Genomic DNA, 25,000 nt, shown 5'->3' with positions numbered 1-25,000 from the left:
GTTGTTGAAAACAAGAGACTATTAAAGAGCATAATGCCAATGTCAAATCTGGCTAATCGTGATACAGCTTTATAACAAAAATGTTATGTTTTTAGACAATCACACACAGTAAGATTTTATTTAATTGAAAAAAATATCAACTTTTTTAGGACACATTCATCTGATCAAAATTGATGGTAATGACATTTTTCTAACATATTAGAATGATTTCTGAAGGATCACGTGACACTGAATAAGAATAAGTTAACTGTATTTTTTAAATGTAGCCTTGGTGAGCATACGTCAATTCTTTAAAAAAATAATAATAATAAAATTATCATACTGACCATAAACCTTTGAACAGTGCTGTGTCAATAAATAAATACATAAATGAATATAAAATAATTACTAAGCATTTCAGGTGTTTTTTCCCCCCACATTTCCAGACTTAAATGGAAACAAAGTGAATATATGTGGCCCAAAAACACAGTGAATTCTGGCAGTCACCACAGACATGTGTTTCTTTTCCCAGCAGGTACTCTCCCGCACGAGCTGTGCCACAGTCCTGGTTCCTCAGCTGACACACTGCCAGAAATAACCTGCCTCAGCTGTCATTACCATTCTTCCCCCTCTCAAAAAAACCGTCTGCCAATAATGGCAGGTCTCCAACAAACGCTGTATCCAAGCAGCCAGTACGCTCCACAGGTCACTTACAGTACACTCATTCATATCCCAAGACCTTCAATGCAGGTAATAGTGGCAGAACAAGCACGGGAGGGACACACTGACCTTGAGGGTCACATGTTTGGAAAAGTTTCATTCGCTTTTGTTATACTTTAAAACTAAATCTGCTGGGGCAAAATAAGTTATATTTATGGATAAGCACCAGCAAAACATACTCAAAGACTTACGGAGTAAACGTGATTTAATATCCTCAACCACCTTAAGTCATACCAATTACTAAAACAGAATGTGTTATACATCTCAACTCAATATTCCAGGACCGTTACCTGGACTAGCGAGACGAGAGAGGGCTTGATGGGTCCTAAAGAACCGCACGCATGGTGTCTTCACCGTCCGGACACTCTTAGCACAGGCCAGCCCGGAGAACAGAGGGCTGGAACAGCTGGCAGCTACCACGCGCAGAAGACTCGCCATCGGAGACGCAAGGAGGAGCTGTGCAGTCAGAACGGCCCTCCTCCTACATGTGAGGGTGAGAGAGAGAGAGGAGAAGTAAGCCAGCTGACCTATCCCATAATGCTCCACTCTGCCCCAGTCACCGCAGCTCAGATGTTGACCCACCTCCAAGGTGACAATTATTCCACGGGGTGAATCAGTCAAGGTCACACGAAGGCAAACACTGAAATGTGCAGAAGTGTATTTGTTTAGGTAAGAACTATCGGATATGAAGGTGATAAGGGTTTTTCTGAGTGGGACAGCGCAGGTCACACAGTAGCAGGAGGTCTTACAGGTCCTTTATGGTCACCATAAACACTGTCTGCAAGAGTTATCTCCAGAATATACAGAATACACAAAAAGAATAATCAAGGAACGTCATGCAAACAAATATTGTTTTGTAGTTTTTGATCAATTTAAATACATTTCAAAGAATCTTGTTTTGTCTTTTTGTAATATTGAATAATACTATTCTAATAAAAACAAATTAAACATTTTTACTGTTAAATTCTTTTAATATTTTGTAAATCACTTTGGATAAAAGCGTCTGCTAAATAAAAACAATGTAAAAACTGATACTCTGGCCAAGACATCTCAAGTAGAAGCGTTACAGATATTTTGACAAATACTTAAACATATCTAATAGGTCTCAGAACAAAATGGGTGTTACAAATAGACAAGGGACACCCAAAATGTTGTGTATTCATAAAATGTGCAAGTAATACACAGTTTCCATTTATACACCAGTAGACGCATGTGCAATTTTCCTTGTTTTTTTTTTTTTCAGATCCATCCCACACATGAAAGCAGTGCGGTAATTATGCTTGTATGAAGGCGAAGCAAACAATCAAATCACCGATTTAATTAAACGTGTGCACAGACTCTATTGGATTATCGTGCCAACTACAATCTGAGTCCAGCACCACGTCAGCGGACCAGAGGAAGCACAGAGGTCAGGTGTGGGGCAACGTGCACTAACTTTAAAAAAAAAAAATACAAAGTTCAGATAATTATATTTAACATGTACGATGAGAGGGATAGGCATCAGAAATAACGGTGTTTTTGGGCAATGCAAAAGTCATTCATTCAAACAGCTCAATGGCACAAGCAACGCAGAATTTTCGTAAACATGTGTAAACAAATTTTACATTTTAGGATTTTGCATGGCTTATTTACGTAAGAGCAATTCGGCTTCTGGGTCGGTGAGCCAACAGAAGGCGGGCACAAGCGCTCATTTCCCCTTCATTTATTTTCCTAATACACTACCGTTAGCTTGTTAGCTAAGCAGAAACAATAACTGCAGGCTGTCGTTTGCATTTAGAGATCAAAGCAACGCATGCCCTAATGCATTTATTGCGATCAAATGACAAGGTGGCGGAGATCGATAATGAAGAATAAATTCTCACCGAGTCGAGACAGAGCATCAATCAATGAGCGACCTTTGAAAGCGGGCACCCACAGCTTACAGCCGCCACCCGGAAGCACTTGCGCTCAGCCCTATCTGCGCCATTCCTGTGCTTTCGTTCCGCCGTCCATCAACTCACGTGAATCAATCACGTGCTGTGGGCGTTTGTTATCCAAATTTACCAGATAGACACTAGTTTATCTTTTGAAGACACAATCTAGTCATAAACACACGATTTCGAACAGTTGCCTTTGATTCAGGGGAGATACAAAACTGGGTTAAACTTTGATGTAATGGGAGTTGTAAAATTGCATCAAGGTAACCATATTTACCAACAAAATACCATAGTTACCACAGTTATTGTTTGACCGTGAATAAATGAAGATGTTTTCTGTTTCAAACATTTTTGACCAGCTTTTTAATTTTCTAATTTAATGTATATTTACATTTAATTTGATTTCATTATTTCAATGCTGACCAAGTGTTTGTTGTTGTTTATTTGTTGTCTATTTAACAATTAAGAAATAATAAGAATCGCTGTCAACCAGAACAAATGATGGTATATTTTGAGATAAATAAATGAATAAGCAAGCAACCAATAAGTTAAATATAAACTACTTTATTAAAAATAAAATACTTATTTCAATACATTATTTTTTTTTTATTGTTATTTTGGAAATGCAGGAATATTTAACCTCTTATAGGCTATGGTATGGCACATTTTTGGACTTACCGAAATGTCTAGCAGAGGGCGGTATTTGACAAGTATTACTTCAATACTGAACTCAGCAAAAAAAAAAAAAAACAAAAAAAAAAAAAACAAGGAAGTAAAGGGAAATAAAACGGAGAAATTTTGAGAAAGGAGCTTCAGATGACTAGGCTCTTGATTTTTTGCTGCAATGTACACTGTGCAATTACAAATTTACACACAGTCTGTTCACACGCAACAAACGGGTTAAAGACCCAAAACCACATCATTTTTAACTTGATTAAGTTGTAGCCTGACAATTTCCTGCTTTTTTTTAACCCATCAAAAATTGAAAATGGGTGAAACTCAAGGTAGTTATCAGCATAGCAATAAAAAGTAATAAACACTTGGTCATAAAAAAAAAATGAAAACAATTCAACAAGTAGCCTAACTCTGATATATATTAAACAGTCCTATAAAGTACATGTAAAAAAAAGAAATCTAATTAAACAACCTTTTGCATTGAATAGACCGTTTCCATATGTTCTATCAGTACTGGCTGGTGCTGTTTGAAGTTCCCCCTGTGTTTCTCATATGTTTCTGTTCAACTAAATCCCATTGTGGAATGTGTGTGCCATGACTGTTAACCATTAACTCCAACCCAGATTGTTTTCTCACAATTCTTCTCAAACCTAGAAAAAAGTTTAAATAAAAATCCAATGCATTAATTAAAAGAAGGCTTTTGTATGTAGATTAAGATTATATAAAAAGGTTGTTTCAAGGGGACAATACATTTAACGTTTTATTTCATGTTTGGATCACACATAATATCTTATTTTTCAGTCAGCCTGATTAATAATAACTTTGCTATCTTCAGTTCATCTCGAAGCATGTAAGATTAACACTTTCAACCTGTTCTTTCACTTCCTAGCAGTTAACATCACGTGTGTTGGACATACATTTCTCTAAGCAAATGTCTTTCTAATTACTAATAAGAAACCAAATTTATAGTGTCATACTAGCCTAGACTTAAAACTTTATTTAGTTTGATACAAAACAAGTATAGATTTACATGCAAGTTAGCCTCACAATAAGAAATACAGTAAGATTTTAGAGTTCTGGTCCTAATCATCATAGTTTTGATGTCTGTTTTGCAGATGCATCGAAAGTGAACCGAGACATCTCTGTTACTCTTTTTCAAACTGCCATATCGAAAACATAGTAAAACTGTCAAGATACACTCTGCAATAATATTGTAGATGAAAGCAATAGCCAAAGTAAATGTTGACAACTAAGATCAAGCCACAGTGAAGTTTTAAAGGGGTTGGGTTTCATCCTGTCCTTTCATTCTCCTACAACGGCTCATCCTCCATGCAGACACAAAGTTATGAGGCGCAAGAAGCTGCTCCGCATGCCACACAGCTCACCATTGCTTTGAAGCGCAGAAATTCCAAGAGTTTCCTGTAACAAGGTCGAACTCTAATGTGAACCAGAAGCTGCTGTTTCTCTCTCTGCCTCCTCACTCTGTAGGTTAGTGGAGAGTGTGAAGTCTCGATATGTCTCGTCTGTGGATCTTTCTACTTCTGTTGGCGCACTGGATCAACGGCCCGGTGCTTTCTGCAAAAGGAGGCAAGAAAAAACACCAAGTGAAGAATCAAAGTGGCCCTGCAACTCCCAAGGAGGACGTTGGGTCAGATGGAGCTCCCGAGAGTCCATCGGAGTCTGACTTCTTGGCTGATTTTGCTGGGAAACACCGCCTGTGGGTGATCACCGCACCATCGCACAGTGACAACTATCTGCGTATGATGGAGAAGCAGATCCAGGAGTCTGAAGGACTGAACTGTCGCTTGGCAGAGAGAGACACGCTCATCGTCACTATTATTCAGAATGCCATGATGGAAGGCAAAATCCAACGAACAACCTTGCTAGGAGAAGCCACTGTGGAGGTTATGGACTCTGAAATGGTAAGCAAACTTCTCCATTACCTTGAACTGGAGGACCATACCTTCTCCATGCTGATTCTGAAGAAGAACATGAGGGTTAGTGAAAGATTTCCTTACCCGGTTCGCGTCGAGGCCATTCTTGAGGTCATCGACCAGCTGCCAGTGCGAAAGTTGGAGAAGGTCGCAAGAAAGGGGTTACCAGTGAAATGCAAGATCACAAAGAAGAGGTTAGTGGTGAAGAAACAGGGTTCTGGCAAGCGTAGGACCTTCAGTCCACAGAAGCATGTTAATATCACGTCCATCTTCCTGACACAGAAGACACGTCTTGACAAAAAGGCAACTTTGAGAAACAAAGTACAAGATATTTTGAGTGGACGTTCACGATTCGTCATCCGTAAAGCGACAGGCAACAGCAAAGCATCAGCTAAAGCAGGTTCAAAATCTGGATCTAGTGGAAATGAGAGGCTGAAGCTCGATGACCAGAAGAAAACTCCAGATAGTAACAGACACCCAGAGCCAGAACGAGAAATGAAAAATGGACCAGAAGCAGATAAAACACATGTTGATGCAAAATTACATTTTGACACCCTCAATGAGGAGTTCAATGGAGAGCAAACCATTGACCATTCAAGCTCCCAAAAAAAAGGCAAAGGAAAAGATGCCAAGAAGAAAAAGGGGAAAGGAGGGAGGAGGAAGTCACAACGAGAAGCAGATGATAAGGAAAAGGAAGCTCTTAAAGAATTCATGCAAAACCTTAAAGGGAGAAGAAGACTTCTTGTGAGATTTTGATTGCTAAGAAGATCCATACATACTTGTAGATCTCCTGGGATGAGTCTATCTGATTATGTATTTTTGTTTTTTGTGTGTGTGGCATAGGTGATTTCATCTCCAAGTGATGTCTCAAGTCAGTATATCAAACAGAGAGATGATAATGAGCTACATAGCTGCGGGTTTTCCCAAAGAAAGGTCTCAGTGCTGTCCATTATGGGTTCAGAACGTAATCCTACACTACACATTCAACACTACCAACAAGGTAATGTATAAACCTTTTTGCACATTGTACATACAACTAACCACTTGTGAAGTTTATGAAGATTATTAGGGCTGTGTTGATACAGGGTTCACACAAAAGAGCCATTTGTTCATGAATTGAACCACTTTTGTAACGTTGTATGTTATGGATTCACTTAAAAGAACCAGCTCAAAAGAATAATTTGTTCAGGATTTGAACATGTCTTGGCGCTGTATGTTTTTGATTCCCTTAAAAAATCCGGGTCTCAAGAGCCATTTGTTTGTGATTGAGTCATATTTGTTTTGCTGTGTAGTTAATAACATTTAAATTAAGAACATTCAGATCGTTCTAGCTTATGCATTAGTGTTGGGTTTACTGGCGCACAATTGAATGTAAAAATGCATGTTGCTTCTTTTGAAAAAGATTCCGAGTCTCCACAAGCATCCCTGCCAGAAAAGTTCAGAAACCCTGAGTTAATCACTGAGATCCGCAGAGAATATGGGCTGGACTCCAAAAACTTCTCAATGGTGTTGACTGACTATGACCTGAGGCCTAACGTAAGAACACTTATTTTCTCCTAATTCACAGTGACTTTAACAGACTACCGAATCAAAGGCATACATCTTGTGGTTTTAGCTTAATAGGGTTTTCAACAAGCCAACAGCTCCTTCCGATTTACTCGATTACATTGACAACTTTCCATCACGTCGGTCTGAGAAGGAAGAGGAGAGAAAACTTCCATCACCCTGCTCTAAAGCAGAAATGAACAATCAAGAGGAGAACTCGCTTCTAAGGTAAACACCTCGAGTTTCCCAAAGCTTTAAGCTATGATTAATAATCATTTCAACTGTTCTGATTATCTTACGTGAATTTTCAGGTTTATGTCCAAACGTAGACTTCTAATCATCTCAGCACCTACTGTAGATGACTTCTCATTCCATCAGCAGCTTCAGGCGCTTAATGGACAGGAGTGTCCTCTGGGTATTGTATGCTTCATGTTCTCTGAGCTTTTGTGGATATGTCTTCAAAAATGATTAAATTAACAGTGATACACTCTTAAGAAATAAAGGGTCTTTTTAATGGGCATTAATGGTTTCATGAAGAACCTTTAATTTCCATTGCAAAAAAAAAAAAAAAGGTTATTTTATAGTGGAAATAGGTTCTTTAGATTATTAAAATGTTCTTTTGGAATCTCAAAATTATTCTTCTATGGAACCATCACTGAGAAAACATCTTTTTGGAACCCTTTATTTTATAAAGAGTAAATTATATATTATACATATGGCAACCTAACCTAAAATTCAATCCACATGGACAGGTATTCGTCATTTTGCCTTGTTGAAGATTATGGGTACTGGATCGACAGCTTCAGGAACAGTGGATTTTTTTCCATTGAATGGTGAGATTTTAAATCTAATTTCTTGCAAGTAAAATCAAATATTATAGAATGGCTAAAGGATATTTATTTGAACCTACAGGGAAAAGTCAACCCGAGAAGGAGACGCTTTCACAGGATGTTGTGGAGAGTCTCAGAAATCAGCTGAAGATAAACCGTGACTACTTCAGCATGCTGGTGGTGGGTAAGGACGGAGATGTAAAGGTCTGGTTCCCATCTCCAATGTGGTCCCTGGGAAGCATCTATGACCTTGTGGACTCTATGGAACTGCGACAACAGGAACAGAAACTGCAAAAAACTCTTGGAATTCACTGTCCAGATGAGAATTCAGGTACTTACCATGGTTACACAGAAGAGACAGAGGACAGCTACTTGTACCACAGATCTGAGGACTAAAAGTCATCACAACAAAGACATTAGACATACATATTGTGTACATGGCATGAATTGGTCATCCCTATATTATGCAATGCAAAATTTTTACATCTAGGACTTGTATGAAATTCATACAGCTATCTTACCTTTTGTTTGCTGTGTCCTGTAAAATTTCACTTCCTTAAACTTAGTTGTACATGCTACGATGCTTAATTATAGCTAAAAGACATGCGTGCAATTCTAGTTTTTACTAAAGCTGTTAACATTAAAGGCTAGATTTCTAAGCTGTAGAAAATATATATACACATATGCATACACACGCACACACACACACACACACATGTATATATATATATATATATATATATATATATATACATACTGTACAGACCAAAAGTTTGGACACACCTTCTCATTCAAAGACTTTTCTTTATTTTCATGACTATGAAAATTGTAGATTCACACTGAAGGCATCAAAACTATGAATTAACACATATGGAATTATATATGGAATTATATACATAACAAAAAAGTGTGAAACCACTGAAAATATGTCATATTCTAGGTTCTTCAAATTAGCCACCTTTTGCTTTGATTACTGCTTTGCACACTCTTGGCATTCTCTTGATGAGCTTCAAGAGGTAGTCACCTGAAATGGTCTTCCAACAGTCTTGAAGGAGTTCCCCGAGAGATGCTTAGCACTTGTTGGCCCTTTTGCCTTCTGTCTGCGGTCCAGCTCACCCCTAAACCATCTGGATTGGGTTCAGGTCCGGTGACTTTGGAGGCCAGGTCATCTGGCGCAGCACCCCATCACTCTCCTTCTTGGTCAAATAGCCCTTAATGCCTTTAGTGTGACTCTTTGAATGAGAAGGTGTGTCCAAACTTTTGGTCTGTACTGTACATATACATACACACATATACATACATATACACATACATAGATATATACACATACATATACGAACCCGATTCCAAAAAAGTTGGGACACTGTACAATTTGTGAATAAAAACAGAATGCAATGTTGTGTAAGTTTCAAATTTCAATATTTTATTCAGAATACAACATAGATGACATATCAAATGTTAACCTAGAGAAAATTGTAAAAACTGAGAAAATGTATTATTTTAAGGGAAAAATAATTTGATTTTAAATTTCATGGTATCAACACATCTCAAAAGTTGGGACAAGGCAATGTTTACCGCTGTGTGGCATCCCCTCTGCAAACGTCTGGGGACTGAGGAGACAAATTGCTCAAGTTTAGTAATAGGAATTTTGTCCCGTTCTTGTCTAATACAGGCTTCTAGTTGCTCAACTGTCTTAGGTCTTCTTTGTTGCATCTTCCCCTTTATGATGTGCCAAATGTTTTCTATGGGTGAAAGATCTGGACTGCAGGCTGCCCATTTCAGTACCCGGATCCTTCTTCTACGCAGCCATGATGTTGTAATTGATGTAGCATGTGGTCTGGCATTGTCGTGTTGGAAATTGCAAGATCTTCCCTGAAAGAGACGACGTCTGGATGGGAGAATATGTTGTTCTAGAACTTGGATATACCTTTCAGCATTGATGGTGCCTTTCCAGATGTGTAAGCTGTCCATGCCACATGCACTCATGCAGCCCCATACCATCAGAGATGCAGGCTTCTGAACTGAGCGCTGATAACAACTTGGGTTGTCCTTGTCCTCTTTAGTCCGGATGACATGGCGTCCTAGTTTTCCAAAAAGAACTTCAAATTTTGATTTGTCTAACCACAGAACAGTTTTCCAGTTTTCCACAGTTAATTTTAAATGAGCCTTGGCCCAGAGAAAACGCCTGCGCTTCTGGATAATGTTTAAATATGGCTTCTTTTTTGACCTATAGAGTTTTAGCCAGCAATTGCGGATGGCACGGAGGATTGTGTTCACAACAATTTTTTTCTGGAAGTATTCCTGAGCCCATGTTGTGATTTCCATTACAGTAGCATTCCTGTATGTGATGCAGTGCCATCTAGGAGCCCGAAGATCACGACATCCAGTATGGTTTTCCTGTCTTGACCCTTATGCACAGAGATTGTTCCAGAGTCTCTGAATATTTGGATGATATTATGCACTGTAGATGATGAAAACGTCAAACTCTTTTCATCTTTTCTCAGAGAAACTCCTTTCTGATATTACACTACTATTTTTCTACACAGCATTGGGGGAATTGGTGATCCTCTGCCCATCTTGACTTCTGAGAGACACTGTCACTCTAAGATGCTCTTTTAATACCCAATCATGTTGCCTTTAGACCTAATAAGTTGCAAATTGGTCCTCCAGCTGTTCATTATATGTACATCAAACATTCTCCGACCTCTTATTGCTACCCGTCCCAACTTTTTTGGAATGTGTAGCTCTCATGAAATCCAAAATGAAATGAAATGAAATTTCAAAATGTATCACTTTTAACATTTAATATGTTATCTATATTCTGTTGTGAATAAAATATAAGTTTATGAGATTTGGAAATTATTGCATTCCTTTTTTACTCATAATTTGTACAGTGTCCCGACTTGTTTGGAACAATGGGAAACACTTGGGAGCAAATGAACTAATGAATAAAACACAGCTGAAGATGAATGCACACAACAGGGACAGGAACAGGAATAAGGGCAAACAGGAACATGTGACATACACACACATATATTATGTATACAAAAACTTTTATTTTGGATGCGATTAATCAATGATTAAAAAAGCTGCAATTTTGCTTTTGCAATTATCTCTAATTTTCATTCTAGTATGTTGATTTGGTACACAAAAAATTCTAAAACAGTTGTGCTGTGTAATATTTAAAACAGCATACATTGTTTTCAGGATTCTATGATGAATGGAAAGATCAACGTTTATTTTGAAATCTAATTATTTTTTAATAATTAGATTTATTTATTCATCTAATGCATCATTGCTATATATATATATATATATATATATATATATATATATATATATATACATATACACACACACAGTATATATATTATGTTGTGAACATCAATATTACTCCTGTCAACAGTGAGGGTTCAAATAATAATGCAAAAATTTCAATCAAAAGTTAATATTCAGTCATCATTCTGAAAAGGGATGCATACTGTACATGACTATAGAAAGAGCAATTGTGCAGTATGGGATAAGCAAATAGATTTGATGAGGAGAGAGATATGACTTCCTGTGATGACAGTGCAGCGGTCTGCCAGCAGATAGAGGAAGTAGCCAGGAGTGGGCAGGCATTTACAGTCACAAATAAACTAAAGCAGAAACAGAAACACATTCATCAGTCCGGTTGTGAGCTAGCAGTCCATGTGAACATCTGGGAGAGGATCTTTTTTTGGCTCTACCACCATGGTGAGTGCACTTTCTGGTTTCATCCCTGAATTGTTAAATAGTACTGACTGGTGTCTAACTTTATTGCAGTTTAAGAGAGATACTGGTTCAGAGAAACGTTTGGTATGAAACGGGTGCAGGAGTTTTTCTGTGCGTAAATGATCTTTCAAGCATTTTTAATTATAACTGACTTTATTTGTTAGATCAGTAAAAGGTAAAATAATCTGCAGAAAATAATCTGCTATTAAATTAAATGTTGCTTCTGTTACAAAATTTCACTGGAATTTACATTTTGAAAAGTTCATCTGGGGAATGTTAAGGGGATTTGTATTTTGCAAAATTAGATTGAGTAAAACAAAAAAGATTGTGTAATGTTTGGTCAGTTTTTGCTTCACGACACAACTCGGTTCCTCTTCATCAGAACAAAGACTTAAGTTTCTCTTGAATTCCTTTACCATCTGCTTTCATTGCCTTGATGCACCTTACCTCACTCTTTTAAACTACAGATAGACTGTGCCACAGAACAGTTTAATTTTATATCTGGTTTTGCTCTTTGTGGACCCACAAACCATTCAGATTCAGCTAATAATACCACATTAACAAAGTGAAACTACAATAGAACACCTGTTTTAGATTGCATCACAGGCACAATGTGGGATCTCCCAAATCACCTTCTCATGGTCCTCTGAAGTTCTCCATAACCATCTGAGATATACACACTGACTATCCATTGGCTCTTTGTTCAGCACGTGTTAACACGTGCAAGGTGTCATATTCAAAACTCATAACACAAATCATCTATCCAAAGAACGGAACTATGAACTTTTTGTGAGACTGCTTTACATTTCGGGAGCCTTGATCAGTACAGCTGTTGTTAGTATTAATGACCATAAATAAATAAAATGGGGGTAACACTTTAGAATAAGGTTCCATTAGTTAATGTTAGTTAATGTATTAATTAACATGAACAAACAATGAATAATACATTTATTACTGTATTTATTAATCTTCGTTAATGTTAGTTAATGAAAATACAGTTATTCATTGTTAGTTCATGGTAATTCACAGTGCATTAACTAATGTTAACAAGCACAACTTTTGATTTAAATAATGCATTAGTAAATGTTGAAATTAACATGAACTAAGACTTATAAATGCTGTAGGATGATTGTTCTTGCTTAGTTCATGTTAACGAAAGTAGTTAACTAACATTAACTAATGGAACCTTATTCTAAAGTGTTACCAAAATGGGTTCTGTATTTATCCGGTTCTGTATTTAGTGGATGTTAAAACTAATTTTGCAATAAACAAAAACAAAGGAATGCTGGAATAACACAAGACATGTTACATTTTAAGTTATTTGTTTCAGACATACTATGGCAATTGTGAAAAAACGTCTATTTTATTATCGGAATAAAAAAAAGTTTCAAAACATCACAAATCGATATTTATTGGAGCACTACGAATCAATGCAGTTTGCTTTAATAACACTTGCATAAAAACATACACTTATTTTGATATTAAACTAAATTACATTTACCTCTGACCCTGGGTCTTCACTTCATTTGAGCACGGCAGATTTTTTCTTGATAGCCGTTTGATGTCAAGTTGCACAGAACCTGAGGCCATGTTTGAGATTACACAGACATAATCTTTGTGTTATCTCACTGCAATAGACAACAAACTACTGTATCAGTCCGACTGGCATCTGCAAACAAATGATGTCTCGATAATTTTGGTGCAAGTTCAACAAGTTTCACATTCACATCACTTCAAATATGGACATGTTAAAACTAGTTTTTGCAACTAGAATATCCAGCAGTCATGGTCACCTTAAATTATTTAACCATGCAAAATTACTTCAGATCCGACAACAGGGTCCGAATTAAACCAGAAATGATAGATTATAAGCCTATTTGGTCCCCAGACACTGGTATAGTGATGAGTCGATTAATCAGAAAGGCCATAATTATAATAATAAATAATTAGTGCTGTCAAACAATTGCAATCGCAATTAATCGCATCAAAAATAAACGTTTTTGTTTACATAATATATGTATGTGTGTGCACTGTTTATTTTATGTATATATAAATTCACACACATCCATGTTTATATTTAAGAAAAATGTTACATTTATGTTAAATGTATTTATACATTTAAATATATACATGCAAAAACATGTCAAATATTTTGAAAATATATGCCATATCTGTGTGTCCTTACATAAAAAAAATACACAGTAAACACAAATATATTATGTAAACAAAAGCTTTTATTTTGGAAGTGATTAATTGTGATTAATCGTTAGACAGCACTAATAATAATACAAAATAATATTAATAATAATACAAAATAATTCCTGACACAACTCTACAGCGAATATGGGCAACAGGATAAACAGAATAGTTAAATTCTATTACATAAATAACATAATAATCAATCATAAAAAAATAAAATAAAGGATTAAAAAAATGACTATTTTACTTTCTTTTATGTTACGCATTTTGAATTACCATTGTGTACGAAACGTGCTATATAAATAAACTTGCCTTGCCTAAAAATATAAATAAAGCTTTTGAATTCTTTGTGTTGAGCTAAGATTTCAAACTGTTACCATAATTTCCAACGAGAGTTCACAAAATATACATTTCCACATTCCCATTTTCTCATGCATGTGCATGGAGCAAAGTCTAATGTCACCATGCACACCTATCATTTTTGGTCTTCATTTTGAACAGTCTATGGTCTTACCATTTAAAACCTAACAAACTTAAACAAGATGCAACTTCTAAAACAACAAGATGCAAGTCACTGTAAATATGTTGGTACTTTTTACAGAGAAAACTGTAAAAATGCTGCAGTAAAAACCTTAACATGATTAATTGTAAGTTGACTTTTTCTTTAAAAAAACTTTTGTTTCAATCAGTGATGTACACTGGCAAGTTTTTGTTATATTGGTTATTTTGTTTATTTCAGTTACGTTCATTGCATTCAATTAATTTCGTGTGTGTTACCGTGGTGGTGCAACGCAAAGATATATATTTATACATTTGAGAAATAAAAAAGGTGTTACTGTATATCAATATACAGAAGTGGTGGTTTCAAACAACTGAAATTAACTTGTGAGAAAACTGTGCAGTGCTGTTGTGTGTCAAGAGCATAGTGATATTGTAATTGGTTGACCAATGTTAGTTCCTGTACTTATGTTTCTCTTTTTTGCTCAGTGAGTCAACAGCACGGTGTCTACCTCTGGGTCACGCCAGTCACATTAGAATGTAGTCCGGAGCTTATCAGCTCTTCCTGATTGGAGGTCTGTCCTGATTCAAACACTTGTTACCAAGGGTGCGTCACACTCGTTGTCCAGAGTCTCACATGTATGGATTGGTATCGCTACACATGTTCACAATGGCCCAGAGGATTGTGTTTCTGTGAGAATAAAGACGTGTAGCTTTGAGACATGCAGAAGAAAATAGCTAGGTTACACATTGGGAACTTATTGCAGACACATAAATGAAGTTTTTTTTTTTACAGAAAGAGATTTGCATCCAATTGCGTGGAATTTGAATGACAACCAGTGGACAAACGGGCTTTAAAACTAAAGTTATTTTTATGGTTTTAATATAACATTTAATTTGCTGTATCCTGGATTTCAGTGTGGCCTACACATCTATTACAAATTATATATATATATATATATATATATATATACTGTTAGAAAAAAAGTATACTTTTGTATACTATGCATACAGTGAGCATTTCAACTTCCTGCTAGTTTGGTTTGATAAATGCTCTCAGTTCCTGTGTGATAACGGACAGTTCTCATGTTCAGTAGTTGAATACAAACAGCTCTGATGGAGAAATCAAGTTTGCCAAGTTATACTGAAGACCCAGAAACAGAGGTAAAATATATTTTATAGATATCTTTAACTTGCAATGTGACTTCAATGTCAAATATCATGTTTTTTTACATGTTTTACTCAATTTATAAGACAGACAGTTCAGGTGGTCTATTCAAAGTAATGAGCATAAATCTGATAAATATTTGTAGAGAATCTGAACTGACAGTTCAATACAACAAAAGAAATACACTTGACATAAACTTAACATAAACCTAATTCAAAATTCCTAAATCGAACACACATCCCATAAGACATACATTGGATGTATTTAAGCTTGAGGTTTAGTATTTTACATTGCTTTAATGTTAAGTTTCTGGTATTTCCTTATATTACTCCTAGTACTATTCATATTCTGTATAAATATATATTTTTCTATATATTTTTAATTGGACAGATTATATTGTATTTGCTTTAAATTTGCCAACCAATCCTTCATATGTTTGTCAATGAGCAATGCGTTTTTTAGTTTCTTTTAAAGGCTTTTAAGAAATATTGATGTCCACACCAAATTAAAACCCTTCATCGTAGTCTATCCTGGTTATGAATTGTAGAAGCCTATAGGTAGGAAAACTCTGAAAGAGTTTTATAAAACATTATTTCTCAACCTAACTATGCAATTTTAATTGAGTGACAAACTGATAATGCAGTAAAGACTAGTTTTGGTCAAACCATGAGAACTGTGTGTCCAAATATCATATTTGTCAGAGCGTTGGCTCGTAGTGCTCATGATGGTGCTCTTTCATCTGCTTCCTTCATAATTTTTTTAAAAGATTTTGCTCTCAAAACAACACTTTTTATGGTGCCAAGGTCATGTTTTTTGCATCCAAGGGAGTGAACTGAAAAATGTTCAGAATTTAATGTAAATCGCTTTGGATAAAAGTGTCATAAAATACATAAATTTAAATGTAACAAAACCTATGATATATAATAGTAATCACAAACAGATAAAATCTAACACAGATTACCAAGAGCACAAATACGGATGTATACACTCTGCTCAGGTTTGTCTTGGTTCCTCAAAATTTGACTTTCAATCTTTACTTGCAGGACAACAAGTCAGATGTAAAAGCTATCATGGCTCGTTTCCAAACTGGAAAAGCATCTACGGAAGGGACTCCAGGTGTTCGTCCAAAACCACCTGTCCAGGCCACCTTGTCTTCAGGCCCAGCGATGGCTACTAAGAAGCCTGTTCTTGAAAGTAGCCTATCCGGTGGAGTAACTACTACCTCAATTGCCCCAAAACCTAAGAGCACAGTCAACACAGCTAGAAGCGCTCCAGACATGCACGAACCTCCAAAGATAAAAGCTTTTGGGACTAGGTTTGAAAACACACAAGATAACAACAAAGTCAACTTCAAGGTTCCTGTTAAACCCAAACCACCAGACTCGTCCCAGGACTCTGAGACTCCAAAGGTCCCATTCCCAAAGGTACCACTACAGAAGCCTTCAAGCATCATGGCAAATGATTCAAAGGTAACAAGTCCAAAGCCAGTGGCTACTATTGCAAAACCACCATGGGTCAAAGATGCCCCGAAAGCTGAAGACAATAGCCCAAGCCCTAATCCCACTCCTCCAAAAATGCCAGCAGCACCCAAACCAAAAAGCTCCATATCTATGCTACGTCAGCAGCCGGAGGACAGCAGCAATGTTGAGTCTGCTGCAACACCTTCCTCAGTATCTAATGTGAAACCGTCAAGTTTCCGCGTTAAAAATAGCTTCATCAAAGCAGAGGAAGGCGTTAAAGAAGGTGCTAAAATGCCAAGTGCTAATGAGTCAGTCTCAAAGCCTGTAGCGTTTAATAAACCCAACGTCCCAAGAAAATCAACTGGACCTCCTATGCAGCAAGCCAACGATGATCCTTCGGTGCCCAAGAAAAAACCTTTACCTAATACCTATGCTTTGGGCAATGCTCCTACCAAACCCAACAGACCGCCCAAAGTCAACCTTGAGAAGTTCAAGAAGGGCTCAGAGGCTACAACAGAGAGTGAGTAATGCCTGTCTAGCACAAAATGCACAAGCTTTCTGTATGGCAGCACCTAAGATAACAAAACAATAAGCAGTAAGCACATCATCAGCCACATCAAAGCCAGAAAGACTGTGTACGCAAAACAGCAACTTCTCATTCACAAGCAGAGCAGAGTAGACTTTGTGCCAAAGTGGTTTCCGTGGGTTTTCTTTGTGACTGCTCTGCTTTCCTCTGAGACCGTTAGCAAGCCTGCACAATATAATAAACACCATAAAGCCATAAAGACGAGAAACTGTGAGCAGCTGCATATCTTAGTCAGTAATTTAAGACCAAATGAGGAACATCACATGACTGTTTAATTTATGCACTTTGACACCGTGCAACATACTTGTCTTTAAACTTTAGTTAGTTAGTAACACACAATACATTATTAGCATGTGAACTGGCATCAGAGTGCACCAATCATGATAGGAACATTCAAGTGCATGTGGTATCGAACAGCAATAACAAAATATTGGAAATTCAAGATTTCCTGCATGCGCTGAGCTAACTTCCTCATCTGAGTTTCTCTTTTCACTTGAGTCAGTGAAAAAACAGGGAAGCTAATTTAAAATAGGAACATAGTTTTAGAGATAGCTTATATTTTTAACTTGTGATAATGGTGGGATCCTGAATAGGACCAGGTCTTGCCCTTAGCACCGTGTGAAACTTCCGTTCCCCCAAACAATTCTTACGCCATGTTGAATCAAACCAGCATGACTTTCTTTCTTCTGTGGAACACCAAAGTATACATTTCAAAGAGTGTTTTTGTCCATATGTAGTAAGTCATTAGGGTTCTTTGAGTTCTGAAAGGCTAAGAGAGTCATACAGGTATGAAAAGGTATGACATGAGTGTGAGTAAATGATGACAGAATTGACATTGTGGGTGAACTGGTCATGAGGTTAATTATTTTCTTGCAGGTCCAGGACCAAAGAATGTAACCCCCCCTCCCCCTCCCCCACCGACCTCTCACCCCAGTACTCAGCCACCTCCACCCCTGTCCTCTCAACCCTCACGTCCCAACCTGCCACCACGACATCCAGGTCCTGTGTGAGTACCGCAGAACTGCCTCACTTAGCACTGTGACCGAATGATTCAGTTGATGACTATTCCTTTAAAGTCTGAATTTGGTGATAATTCACAACCTTTTATCTGCCTGCAGAATTCAAGATGAAAATTATGATGATGTGGATTCCTTTAGAATGGGTAAGACCTATGTATTAACCAACGCATCCATACTCACAACACTGCATTTAAAAATACAGTGAAAATTTAAAAGGGTGGCTGTGAGTGACTTTTTACACATAATTGACCTTTTCACACCGCTCTCACCCTTCTCCTATAAATGCACAGATGACTTTTAGAAAATACACAATGGGTTCAGATTGGTTAACTGGCCCAGTGTGTTGTGTTTCGCTAAACCACAGAGTGTGCGTCTAAACGTAACGCCCTTCACCTCAGCAGCATGTGCTCCATTGTTGTATTGTAAACAGTTGCTTCATCAATATTGTTCAGCAATTTGAGCCCAATATTAAAATAACTGTTTTCTTTTTTTAATAATCCTTAAAGGGGGGGTGAAATGCTCGTTTTCACTCAATATCCTGTTAATTGAGTACCTATAGAGTAGTATTGCACTCTTCATAACACCAAAAAGTCTTTAGTTTTATTATATTCATAAGAGAAAGATAGTCTTTACCGGTTTTTCCCAGAAAAACACGAGTGGCTGGAGGCGTGACGTGTGGGCGGAGCTAAAGAATCACGAGCGCGAGTAGGCTTTTGCGTTGAGAGCGTTTGGGAGCTGTGACATTACCGTGAGGACAAAACCATCCAAAACAAACCATGGCTAACAGTCAGATTCAGCGTATATTTATGATCCAGAATCAGATCCAGAGGCTGAAATTTAACAAGAGCAGCATCAGCGACGACGTCTCTTTGTGGTATGTACTGAAACTGTATATATTTGCTTAGCGGTTTTGGAAAATGACTAGGGTCCACTTTGTCGTCTTTTTTTTTTTTTTTTTTTTAAGCTGTACATGTGGAAAGTGCAGTTTGATGACAACATCGCATGTTGTTTACCTGATGTGCTTACGCGCCGATAGCTAAGTTAAAAACACAGAGATATTTGAAGAAGTTTTACTCGTGCAGTTTGATGACAACATCGCATGTTGTTTACTTGATGTGCTTACATGCCGATAGCTAAGTTAGCAACACAGAGATATTTGAAGCAGTTTTACTCGTGCAGTTTGATGACAATATCGCAAGTTGTTTACTTGATGTGCTTACATGCCGATAGCTAAGTTAACAACACAGAGATATTTGAAGCAGTTTTACTCACCGCCTGCGGTTCCAACACACGATCGTGACCCTTTTTCTTTGGGACTGCATTATCCTTAAGAAATAAACGATGTGCAAATCCGGCGTCAAACTGGGCCTTGTTTGTAAAACAAGCATCTTCGAAATGCAGGGAACAAACACAAACACTTGCACAACTCCGTTGATGCTCTGTAAAAATAAACTCCATCCACTTGTCCCTTAATGCTGTTTCTCTTTAGGTAATCTGTGCAGGGCCCTGGCAACCAAAAACACACTTCTTTTGTGACATTTCGCGACGCTCTCGCTCTGATCAGTGAAGTCTGTTGTGCTCTAAGTGCTCTGCTATACGGGAGCGCGCGCTCTTCCGGCAGACGTGCCTGTAGGACCCATATAAGGAAATTCCCCTCCATCTAACGTCACACAGAGCCATACTCGAAAAAAACTTTCCGAAACTTGTGACAAACCGGAAGGAGTATTTTTGGAACAGAAATACTCCTTCAAACGTACAACTTAATTTTTGAAACTTTGTCCATGTTTAGCATGGGAATCCAATTCTTTAACAGTGTAAAAAAATCAGTATGCATGAAATAGCATTTCACCCCCCCTTTAAATGTAATTTATTCCCCCCAAAAATGTGCCGTGCATTATTCTCCACATATAGCCCAATCTGAACCCTAAACACATTTTGCCAAAAATCCGGTATTGTCAACTTTCAAGGCATAGCTAGTTCATGTTTACTGTTACTGCAGAAGCTGAAAAGCACCTTTGCTCTTTGTGAACAGAAGCCGATAAGTCTAATTTAGTGAATCAGTACACTGTATTAAGGTCAGATGACAAGACTGCCAGTCACTTTGAAAAGATGAGCAAGCATCAAAGCTGTCAGGCATCTAAACTTTAAGATGATGAGATTACAAAGATTAAACAAGTGTTTTTTTTTTACTCTGATACATGAAATGTGTTATCAGCTTTTGCCAAAAAAATTTAAATACTGTTGGAGCTATAAAACAAACTTCTAATATATAAGAAAACATACTTTCAATTAAGTTTATATTTATAAGTTACCTGTTTTTAAGTTATCATTACTTATTACTTATTTCTTAAGTTATCATTAGTTATCAAAACCACCCAACTGCAGTTTGATTGATATTCCTTGGAATGCACAATTAAAGACATGATTATGATATAAATATACAAATATATGTCAAATTGACAAAAACTCAACAACTTATGTAATCTAATTTTAAATACTTTTTTCTCACATTTTATCATTATAGGCCAGAAAGTCGAGGTAAGAAACATAGTGAAGGCATAAAATGTATTTTTGGGAAAGTTTGTGGTGCACTGTCTCATGTCTCACCTCTTTTAGGGAAGTGGAAGTGACGATGAGATATATGAGGATCTTGATGATAGTAGGTAAGACATTTTAAGTTTCTATTATTGCTTACACTGTCGGTGAGGTATAGCTGTCACCTCAACCACCTGGAAAAGAGCGATACAAACAATTTTAGCTGCCAATATTCAGATGGTTATTTTCATGTTCTGTAGTGTTTACTTGTGTTTTGTGCTAATAAATGGTTCGCTTTACCACAGGTCTACTGTTGAGACAAGTCAGCCTCAGAAAAAGACAGAAAAAGAACTTGCAATTCAGAATCAGAATCTGAAAAATCAGAAAGAACGGGAGAAAAAAGAAAAAGATGCAATTAAGAAGTTTAAAGTAAGTAATATATGTTTAGCACTTATTACACAACAAGTAATTATTGAGGTTTACTCTACTGGTTCATGGTGATTTGTTTTCCTGGTTTGTTCTTTCTTCAGATTACACCACCCCTGCAGGTTATGCATCAGGTAAAAGCTAAAGCTGACTGTAAGGGGGGGAAATATGACCTTTCCATTAAGAAGGGCGACTCGATTGATATCATGCGAATCACTGACAATCCAGAGGGTAAATGGCTGGGCCGGAGTCAAGATGGATCATGTAAGAGTAAACACTGTAAAAAAAAAAAAAAAAACATGATGATAATATATATATATTTGATGTGAACTGGTTACTGATTTCTTATTTCCTGAGACGAGATGAATTTGTTATTTCTCTATATTCCAGATGGCTATGTCAAAACGGAAATGGTCGAGATTGACTTCAGCGTCTTGAAGAATAAAGGCCTGTCTCTTCCTCATAGCATGGCAAATGAAGAGGTGTACGATGACGTAGAAGCTATGGACGAACAATTGTAAGAACCTGTAACTTTCACATTCAAATTGATTCAGTAGAATTCCAACTAATTTTTTTTATTTTTTTTTTACAAATAACGTTGTTCAATGTGAAAAGGCAGATTTGATCTGGATGCCACTTTATCCAATTTTCTAGTCTCTAGTCCAGTCTAAAAAGTTAAGAACGTTTAATTAGAAGTTACACAGCAAATACTGCTTTTCGGATTTATATGAGAATTCGGTCACACTTCATTTTAATCTCCAATTATTGCTATTAACAAACTATTAACTACAACTTGTGCCTCAATAAACTAATTTGCTACTTATTAATAATTAGTAAGGTAGTTGTTAAGTTTAGGTATTGGTATGATTAGAGATGTAGAATATGGTCATGCAGAATATAAGCACTAATAAACAGCCAATATGTTGATAATAGGCATGCTAATAAGTAACTAGTTAATAGTCAGAATTGGTCCCTATACTGAAGTGTTACCAAGAATGTATTTTTCTCTTTCATATTTCAGGAATATGAATGGGCAGCGGGGTAAGTTTTAATACAACTAATCATTTTTCCAACTAACTGACTGTAAGGTTTAATACTTCAAGTAGTAACTGTAAATGAAACGGCCTCATTTTGAGAGATGATACTTGAACAAGTCTGCCCTCTGCTGTTTACAGTTGTTCTACCTCCACCACCAGATGATGATTTATATGATGATATACCCGACTCCAATCCTAATCCAATCAGGTATGAACAAATATAATATAATATAATATAATATAATATAATATAATATAATATAATATAATATAATATAATATGTTTGCAAACTGTGTACATTATACCGTACGTATGTGCCTGTATTTCTGGGTTTGTTACTGTGTTTTGGCCACTTGTATTATTGATCTGTCTGTCTCACCATACTACATTCCTCTGAAACCATAGCACTGGAGATCCCAGGTCTCTCTTAAAACCACGCAACTTCTTGGAAATGCTCAAAAGAAAAAGCCAAGTCCACCATAACGAGTAATTTTTACATTCGTAAGATGTAATCAGACAATGTAACTCCTTGATTTCCAATCACAACTGCATTTACAACTGCAACCATTTGTTCTAACAAACCAACCTGATCAATGATTCATTTCACAATCAAGCCGATCTGTGCGAAAAATGCCAAATAGCTCCTTCAAGGAAATTCTTCTGAGCCTCCTGTTATTAATGCTTTTGTAATCATTTCTAACATTACTAGATGTGGATGATTTAATATTGCTGTGTCCTTTTCCCAAGACTTCAACCTCCCTTGATTTTGCCTTATTTTAAATTAAATCAGTTCGCATATTGAATGATCAAATATTTATCGTCTAACAATCTGTTTCAGCATTCCTCCCCCTCCACAATTTACACCTGAAGGTAATCAAGGTAAAAATGATTTTTATTCCTATACCACACCTTCCAATCAACTATGAAACCCACCGGGAATTCTTTTCTCTTCAAATGTCTTCTCAACACAGACGCTTCCCAGGACATATATGATGATGTTGATTCATTCCCTGCCACTCCATCACCTAGCAGGTAAACAAGTCTTACTTTAAGTGGTTTCCCATTAATGATGTGAAACAGGATGATGCAATGTTAAGACTTTGATGCAATGTTAAGACTTAAAACTCTATATTAGCACATTTAAATCAGCCTGTCATGACAATAATGATATTTTTCATTATCGCAGCCTCCCTCAAATGATATCTAAGGGGACCAAAGTGCATGAGGACCCAAAAAAGCAAAAAAAGTTTGAGAAAGAAGAAAAGGAATTTAGAAAAAAGTTTAAGGTGCGTATGAAATAACAGTATGGGATTATGCTGTGTGCTTTCTTGCTTGAATTTATAAGCAAACAATTTGGCGTTTACTTTACCAGTACGATGGTGAGATTCAGGTGCTTCATCAAGCAACCATTGCCACCAGTAAGAAGGGGAGTGGGAAAGACCTGGCTGTACAAGCTGGGGAGACTGTGGATGTCATCAGCAAATCTGACCCTGACAAATTCATCTGTAGGAACAAGGATGGCAAATGTAAGTGACATCACATGAGACGTGACCTACACCAGGACAAGCATTAGTAATGATGACATTGTAAAATTTGCTTTTCAGTTGGATATGTCTTAGCCATCAACATCCAAACAGAGTAAGCTACTCTGAAAGATTTTTTTAAAAATTATTACTATTATTTTGTAAACTGTTTTGTCAATGTGTGAATATGCAAAACTAAACTGTTTACTTTTTTATTTTAGTGATGAGGTCTATGATGACATTGGAGATGGTACGTAGCAAATTCATTAACCTGAACATTACGTGAAAATGTCAAATATTAATTCTCCTACTAGATAATGTAATGCAATGTAAAAATTATAATAATGAAACAGATAAATAATCATTTAACACTTTTACAGACTGCATCTATGACAATGACTGAAGACCTCACACCATCATCTCATCTTCATCTTCTGGTGCAGCTTATTATTTCTGGCTCTTATTGTCTTCTTGGTTGTTGATGTTGAGTATATTTATTGTATAGACACTTGTAGTATTAGGTTGAAATAAACAGCCTAGTGCCATCATGATATCATACTTACCTTGCCTCAGTAAAAATAAATGGCTTCTTACCCAAATTGGCCTCCAAATATAGGTTTCCAAAGATTTCCACTTTCTTTTTCCTGTCATGCGTTTGATAATTCAAGATGAAACTGATTCTAAGACGCATTTTGGTTCCTGAGAAAAAGGCAGTATTTTGTAACCAGTTTCAATTTTCTGTTACTTGCATTTTTGTAAATATTACACTGCAAAAGACATTTTTTTTTATCACTTGCTGATAAATGTACACATTTGCACCATTTTTTTATGCAGCATGCTAATTACATTGACTGAACAATGTTTACATCTCTGTTCACTTGATTTATGAAGAAAAAATTTGATCAAAATTTGTGTGGAAAATAATTCGGCCTATCTGTGGCATTGTATTATGGTGAATATATCAGTTTTTGTGTCTATTTGTTAATGAGGGGGATTTGTGGATGCATGAATGTTTTTCGATTTGTGAAGTAGAATTAATTGTTTTAATTTTGTAGTGTAGGGCCTGAGTAGCATTTTGTGTAATATTTTTTTTCTTATTTAATAATAATAAAGTTACTTGCTATTACAAGGCCGCTGGTGATGTTTTATCCTACACGTCAGATTTCCCTACCAGGGTTTACTGCGCACGAACACAT

At 36.6% G+C, this 25,000-nt stretch overlaps 3 protein-coding genes across 10 annotated transcripts in view; 2 read left to right on the top strand and 1 right to left on the bottom strand.

Moving 5' to 3' along the window:
• The window catches only part of LOC127986647 (NAD(P) transhydrogenase, mitochondrial), a 38,900-nt gene extending 35,118 nt beyond the window's left edge, over window positions 1-3,782 (bottom strand). Inside the window, exons 1-3 of one of the 3 annotated variants that reach the window (XM_052588967.1) lie at window positions 2,562-2,660; window positions 1,282-1,339; window positions 990-1,180 (exon numbers count right to left, since the gene is read on the bottom strand). In XM_052588967.1, coding sequence (XP_052444927.1) covers window positions 990-1,137 — 148 coding nt within the window. In that variant the 5' untranslated portion in view covers window positions 1,138-1,180; window positions 1,282-1,339; window positions 2,562-2,660. Of the gene's footprint in view, window positions 1-989; window positions 1,181-1,281; window positions 1,340-2,561; window positions 2,709-3,762 lie in introns of those variants that run through there. The other 2 variants (XM_052588968.1, XM_052588966.1) reach the window with 2 other exon arrangements.
• Window positions 3,783-4,409: 627 nt separating this feature from the next.
• On the top strand, window positions 4,410-8,351 carry ccdc80l2 (coiled-coil domain containing 80 like 2). The gene is made up of 7 exons (XM_052588988.1): window positions 4,410-5,968; window positions 6,068-6,224; window positions 6,627-6,760; window positions 6,840-6,997; window positions 7,081-7,184; window positions 7,522-7,602; window positions 7,682-8,351. Exons 1-7 carry the CDS (start codon window positions 4,805-4,807, stop codon window positions 7,993-7,995), a joined length of 2,112 nt encoding a protein of 703 aa, XP_052444948.1. The 5' UTR covers window positions 4,410-4,804; the 3' UTR covers window positions 7,996-8,351.
• Window positions 8,352-11,186: 2,835 nt separating this feature from the next.
• Window positions 11,187-24,933, top strand: LOC127986654 (FYN-binding protein 1). 6 transcript variants are annotated; one of them, XM_052588983.1, is made up of 19 exons: window positions 11,187-11,334; window positions 16,261-17,197; window positions 18,140-18,269; window positions 18,382-18,425; window positions 20,807-20,820; window positions 20,899-20,945; window positions 21,123-21,246; window positions 21,348-21,507; window positions 21,634-21,760; window positions 22,265-22,284; window positions 22,419-22,488; window positions 22,687-22,767; window positions 23,120-23,160; window positions 23,253-23,313; window positions 23,468-23,567; window positions 23,654-23,807; window positions 23,886-23,919; window positions 24,026-24,054; window positions 24,185-24,933. In XM_052588983.1, the coding sequence occupies exons 1-19, from the start codon at window positions 11,332-11,334 to the stop codon at window positions 24,205-24,207; spliced, it is 2,199 nt and encodes a 732-aa protein (XP_052444943.1). In that variant the 5' UTR covers window positions 11,187-11,331; the 3' UTR covers window positions 24,208-24,933. The 6 variants fall into 6 exon arrangements, with proteins under 6 accessions (XP_052444943.1, XP_052444946.1, XP_052444942.1 ...); XM_052588982.1 differs by lacking the exon at window positions 11,187-11,334 and adding an exon at window positions 15,048-15,213 and having other exon boundaries at window positions 23,120-23,151; XM_052588981.1 differs by lacking the exon at window positions 11,187-11,334 and adding an exon at window positions 15,048-15,213.
• Window positions 24,934-25,000: the final 67 nt, after the last annotated feature.

This window comes from Carassius gibelio, chromosome B21, assembly GCF_023724105.1.
Source record: "Carassius gibelio isolate Cgi1373 ecotype wild population from Czech Republic chromosome B21, carGib1.2-hapl.c, whole genome shotgun sequence".
Taxonomy (NCBI): domain Eukaryota; kingdom Metazoa; phylum Chordata; class Actinopteri; order Cypriniformes; family Cyprinidae; genus Carassius; species Carassius gibelio.
The sequence above is the reverse complement of the archived record's forward strand: the minus strand, read 5'-3'. Positions and strand labels throughout refer to the sequence as shown.

Excerpts from the sequence above, each read along its gene's own strand:
- ccdc80l2 (XM_052588988.1), top strand. The coding sequence starts at position 4,805 with ATGTCTCGTCTGTGGATCTTTCTACTTCTGTTGGCGCACTGGATCAAC. Across the intron at positions 6,998-7,080 it reads GAGGAGAACTCGCTTCTAAG|GTTTATGTCCAAACGTAGAC; the intron begins GTAAACACCTCG and ends GTGAATTTTCAG. Across the intron at positions 7,603-7,681 it reads GGATTTTTTTCCATTGAATG|GGAAAAGTCAACCCGAGAAG; the intron begins GTGAGATTTTAA and ends TTGAACCTACAG.
- LOC127986654 (XM_052588981.1), top strand. The coding sequence starts at position 15,166 with ATGGAGAAATCAAGTTTGCCAAGTTATACTGAAGACCCAGAAACAGAG. Across the intron at positions 18,270-18,381 it reads CCACGACATCCAGGTCCTGT|AATTCAAGATGAAAATTATG; the intron begins GTGAGTACCGCA and ends ATCTGCCTGCAG. Across the intron at positions 23,920-24,025 it reads GCCATCAACATCCAAACAGA|TGATGAGGTCTATGATGACA; the intron begins GTAAGCTACTCT and ends TTTTTATTTTAG.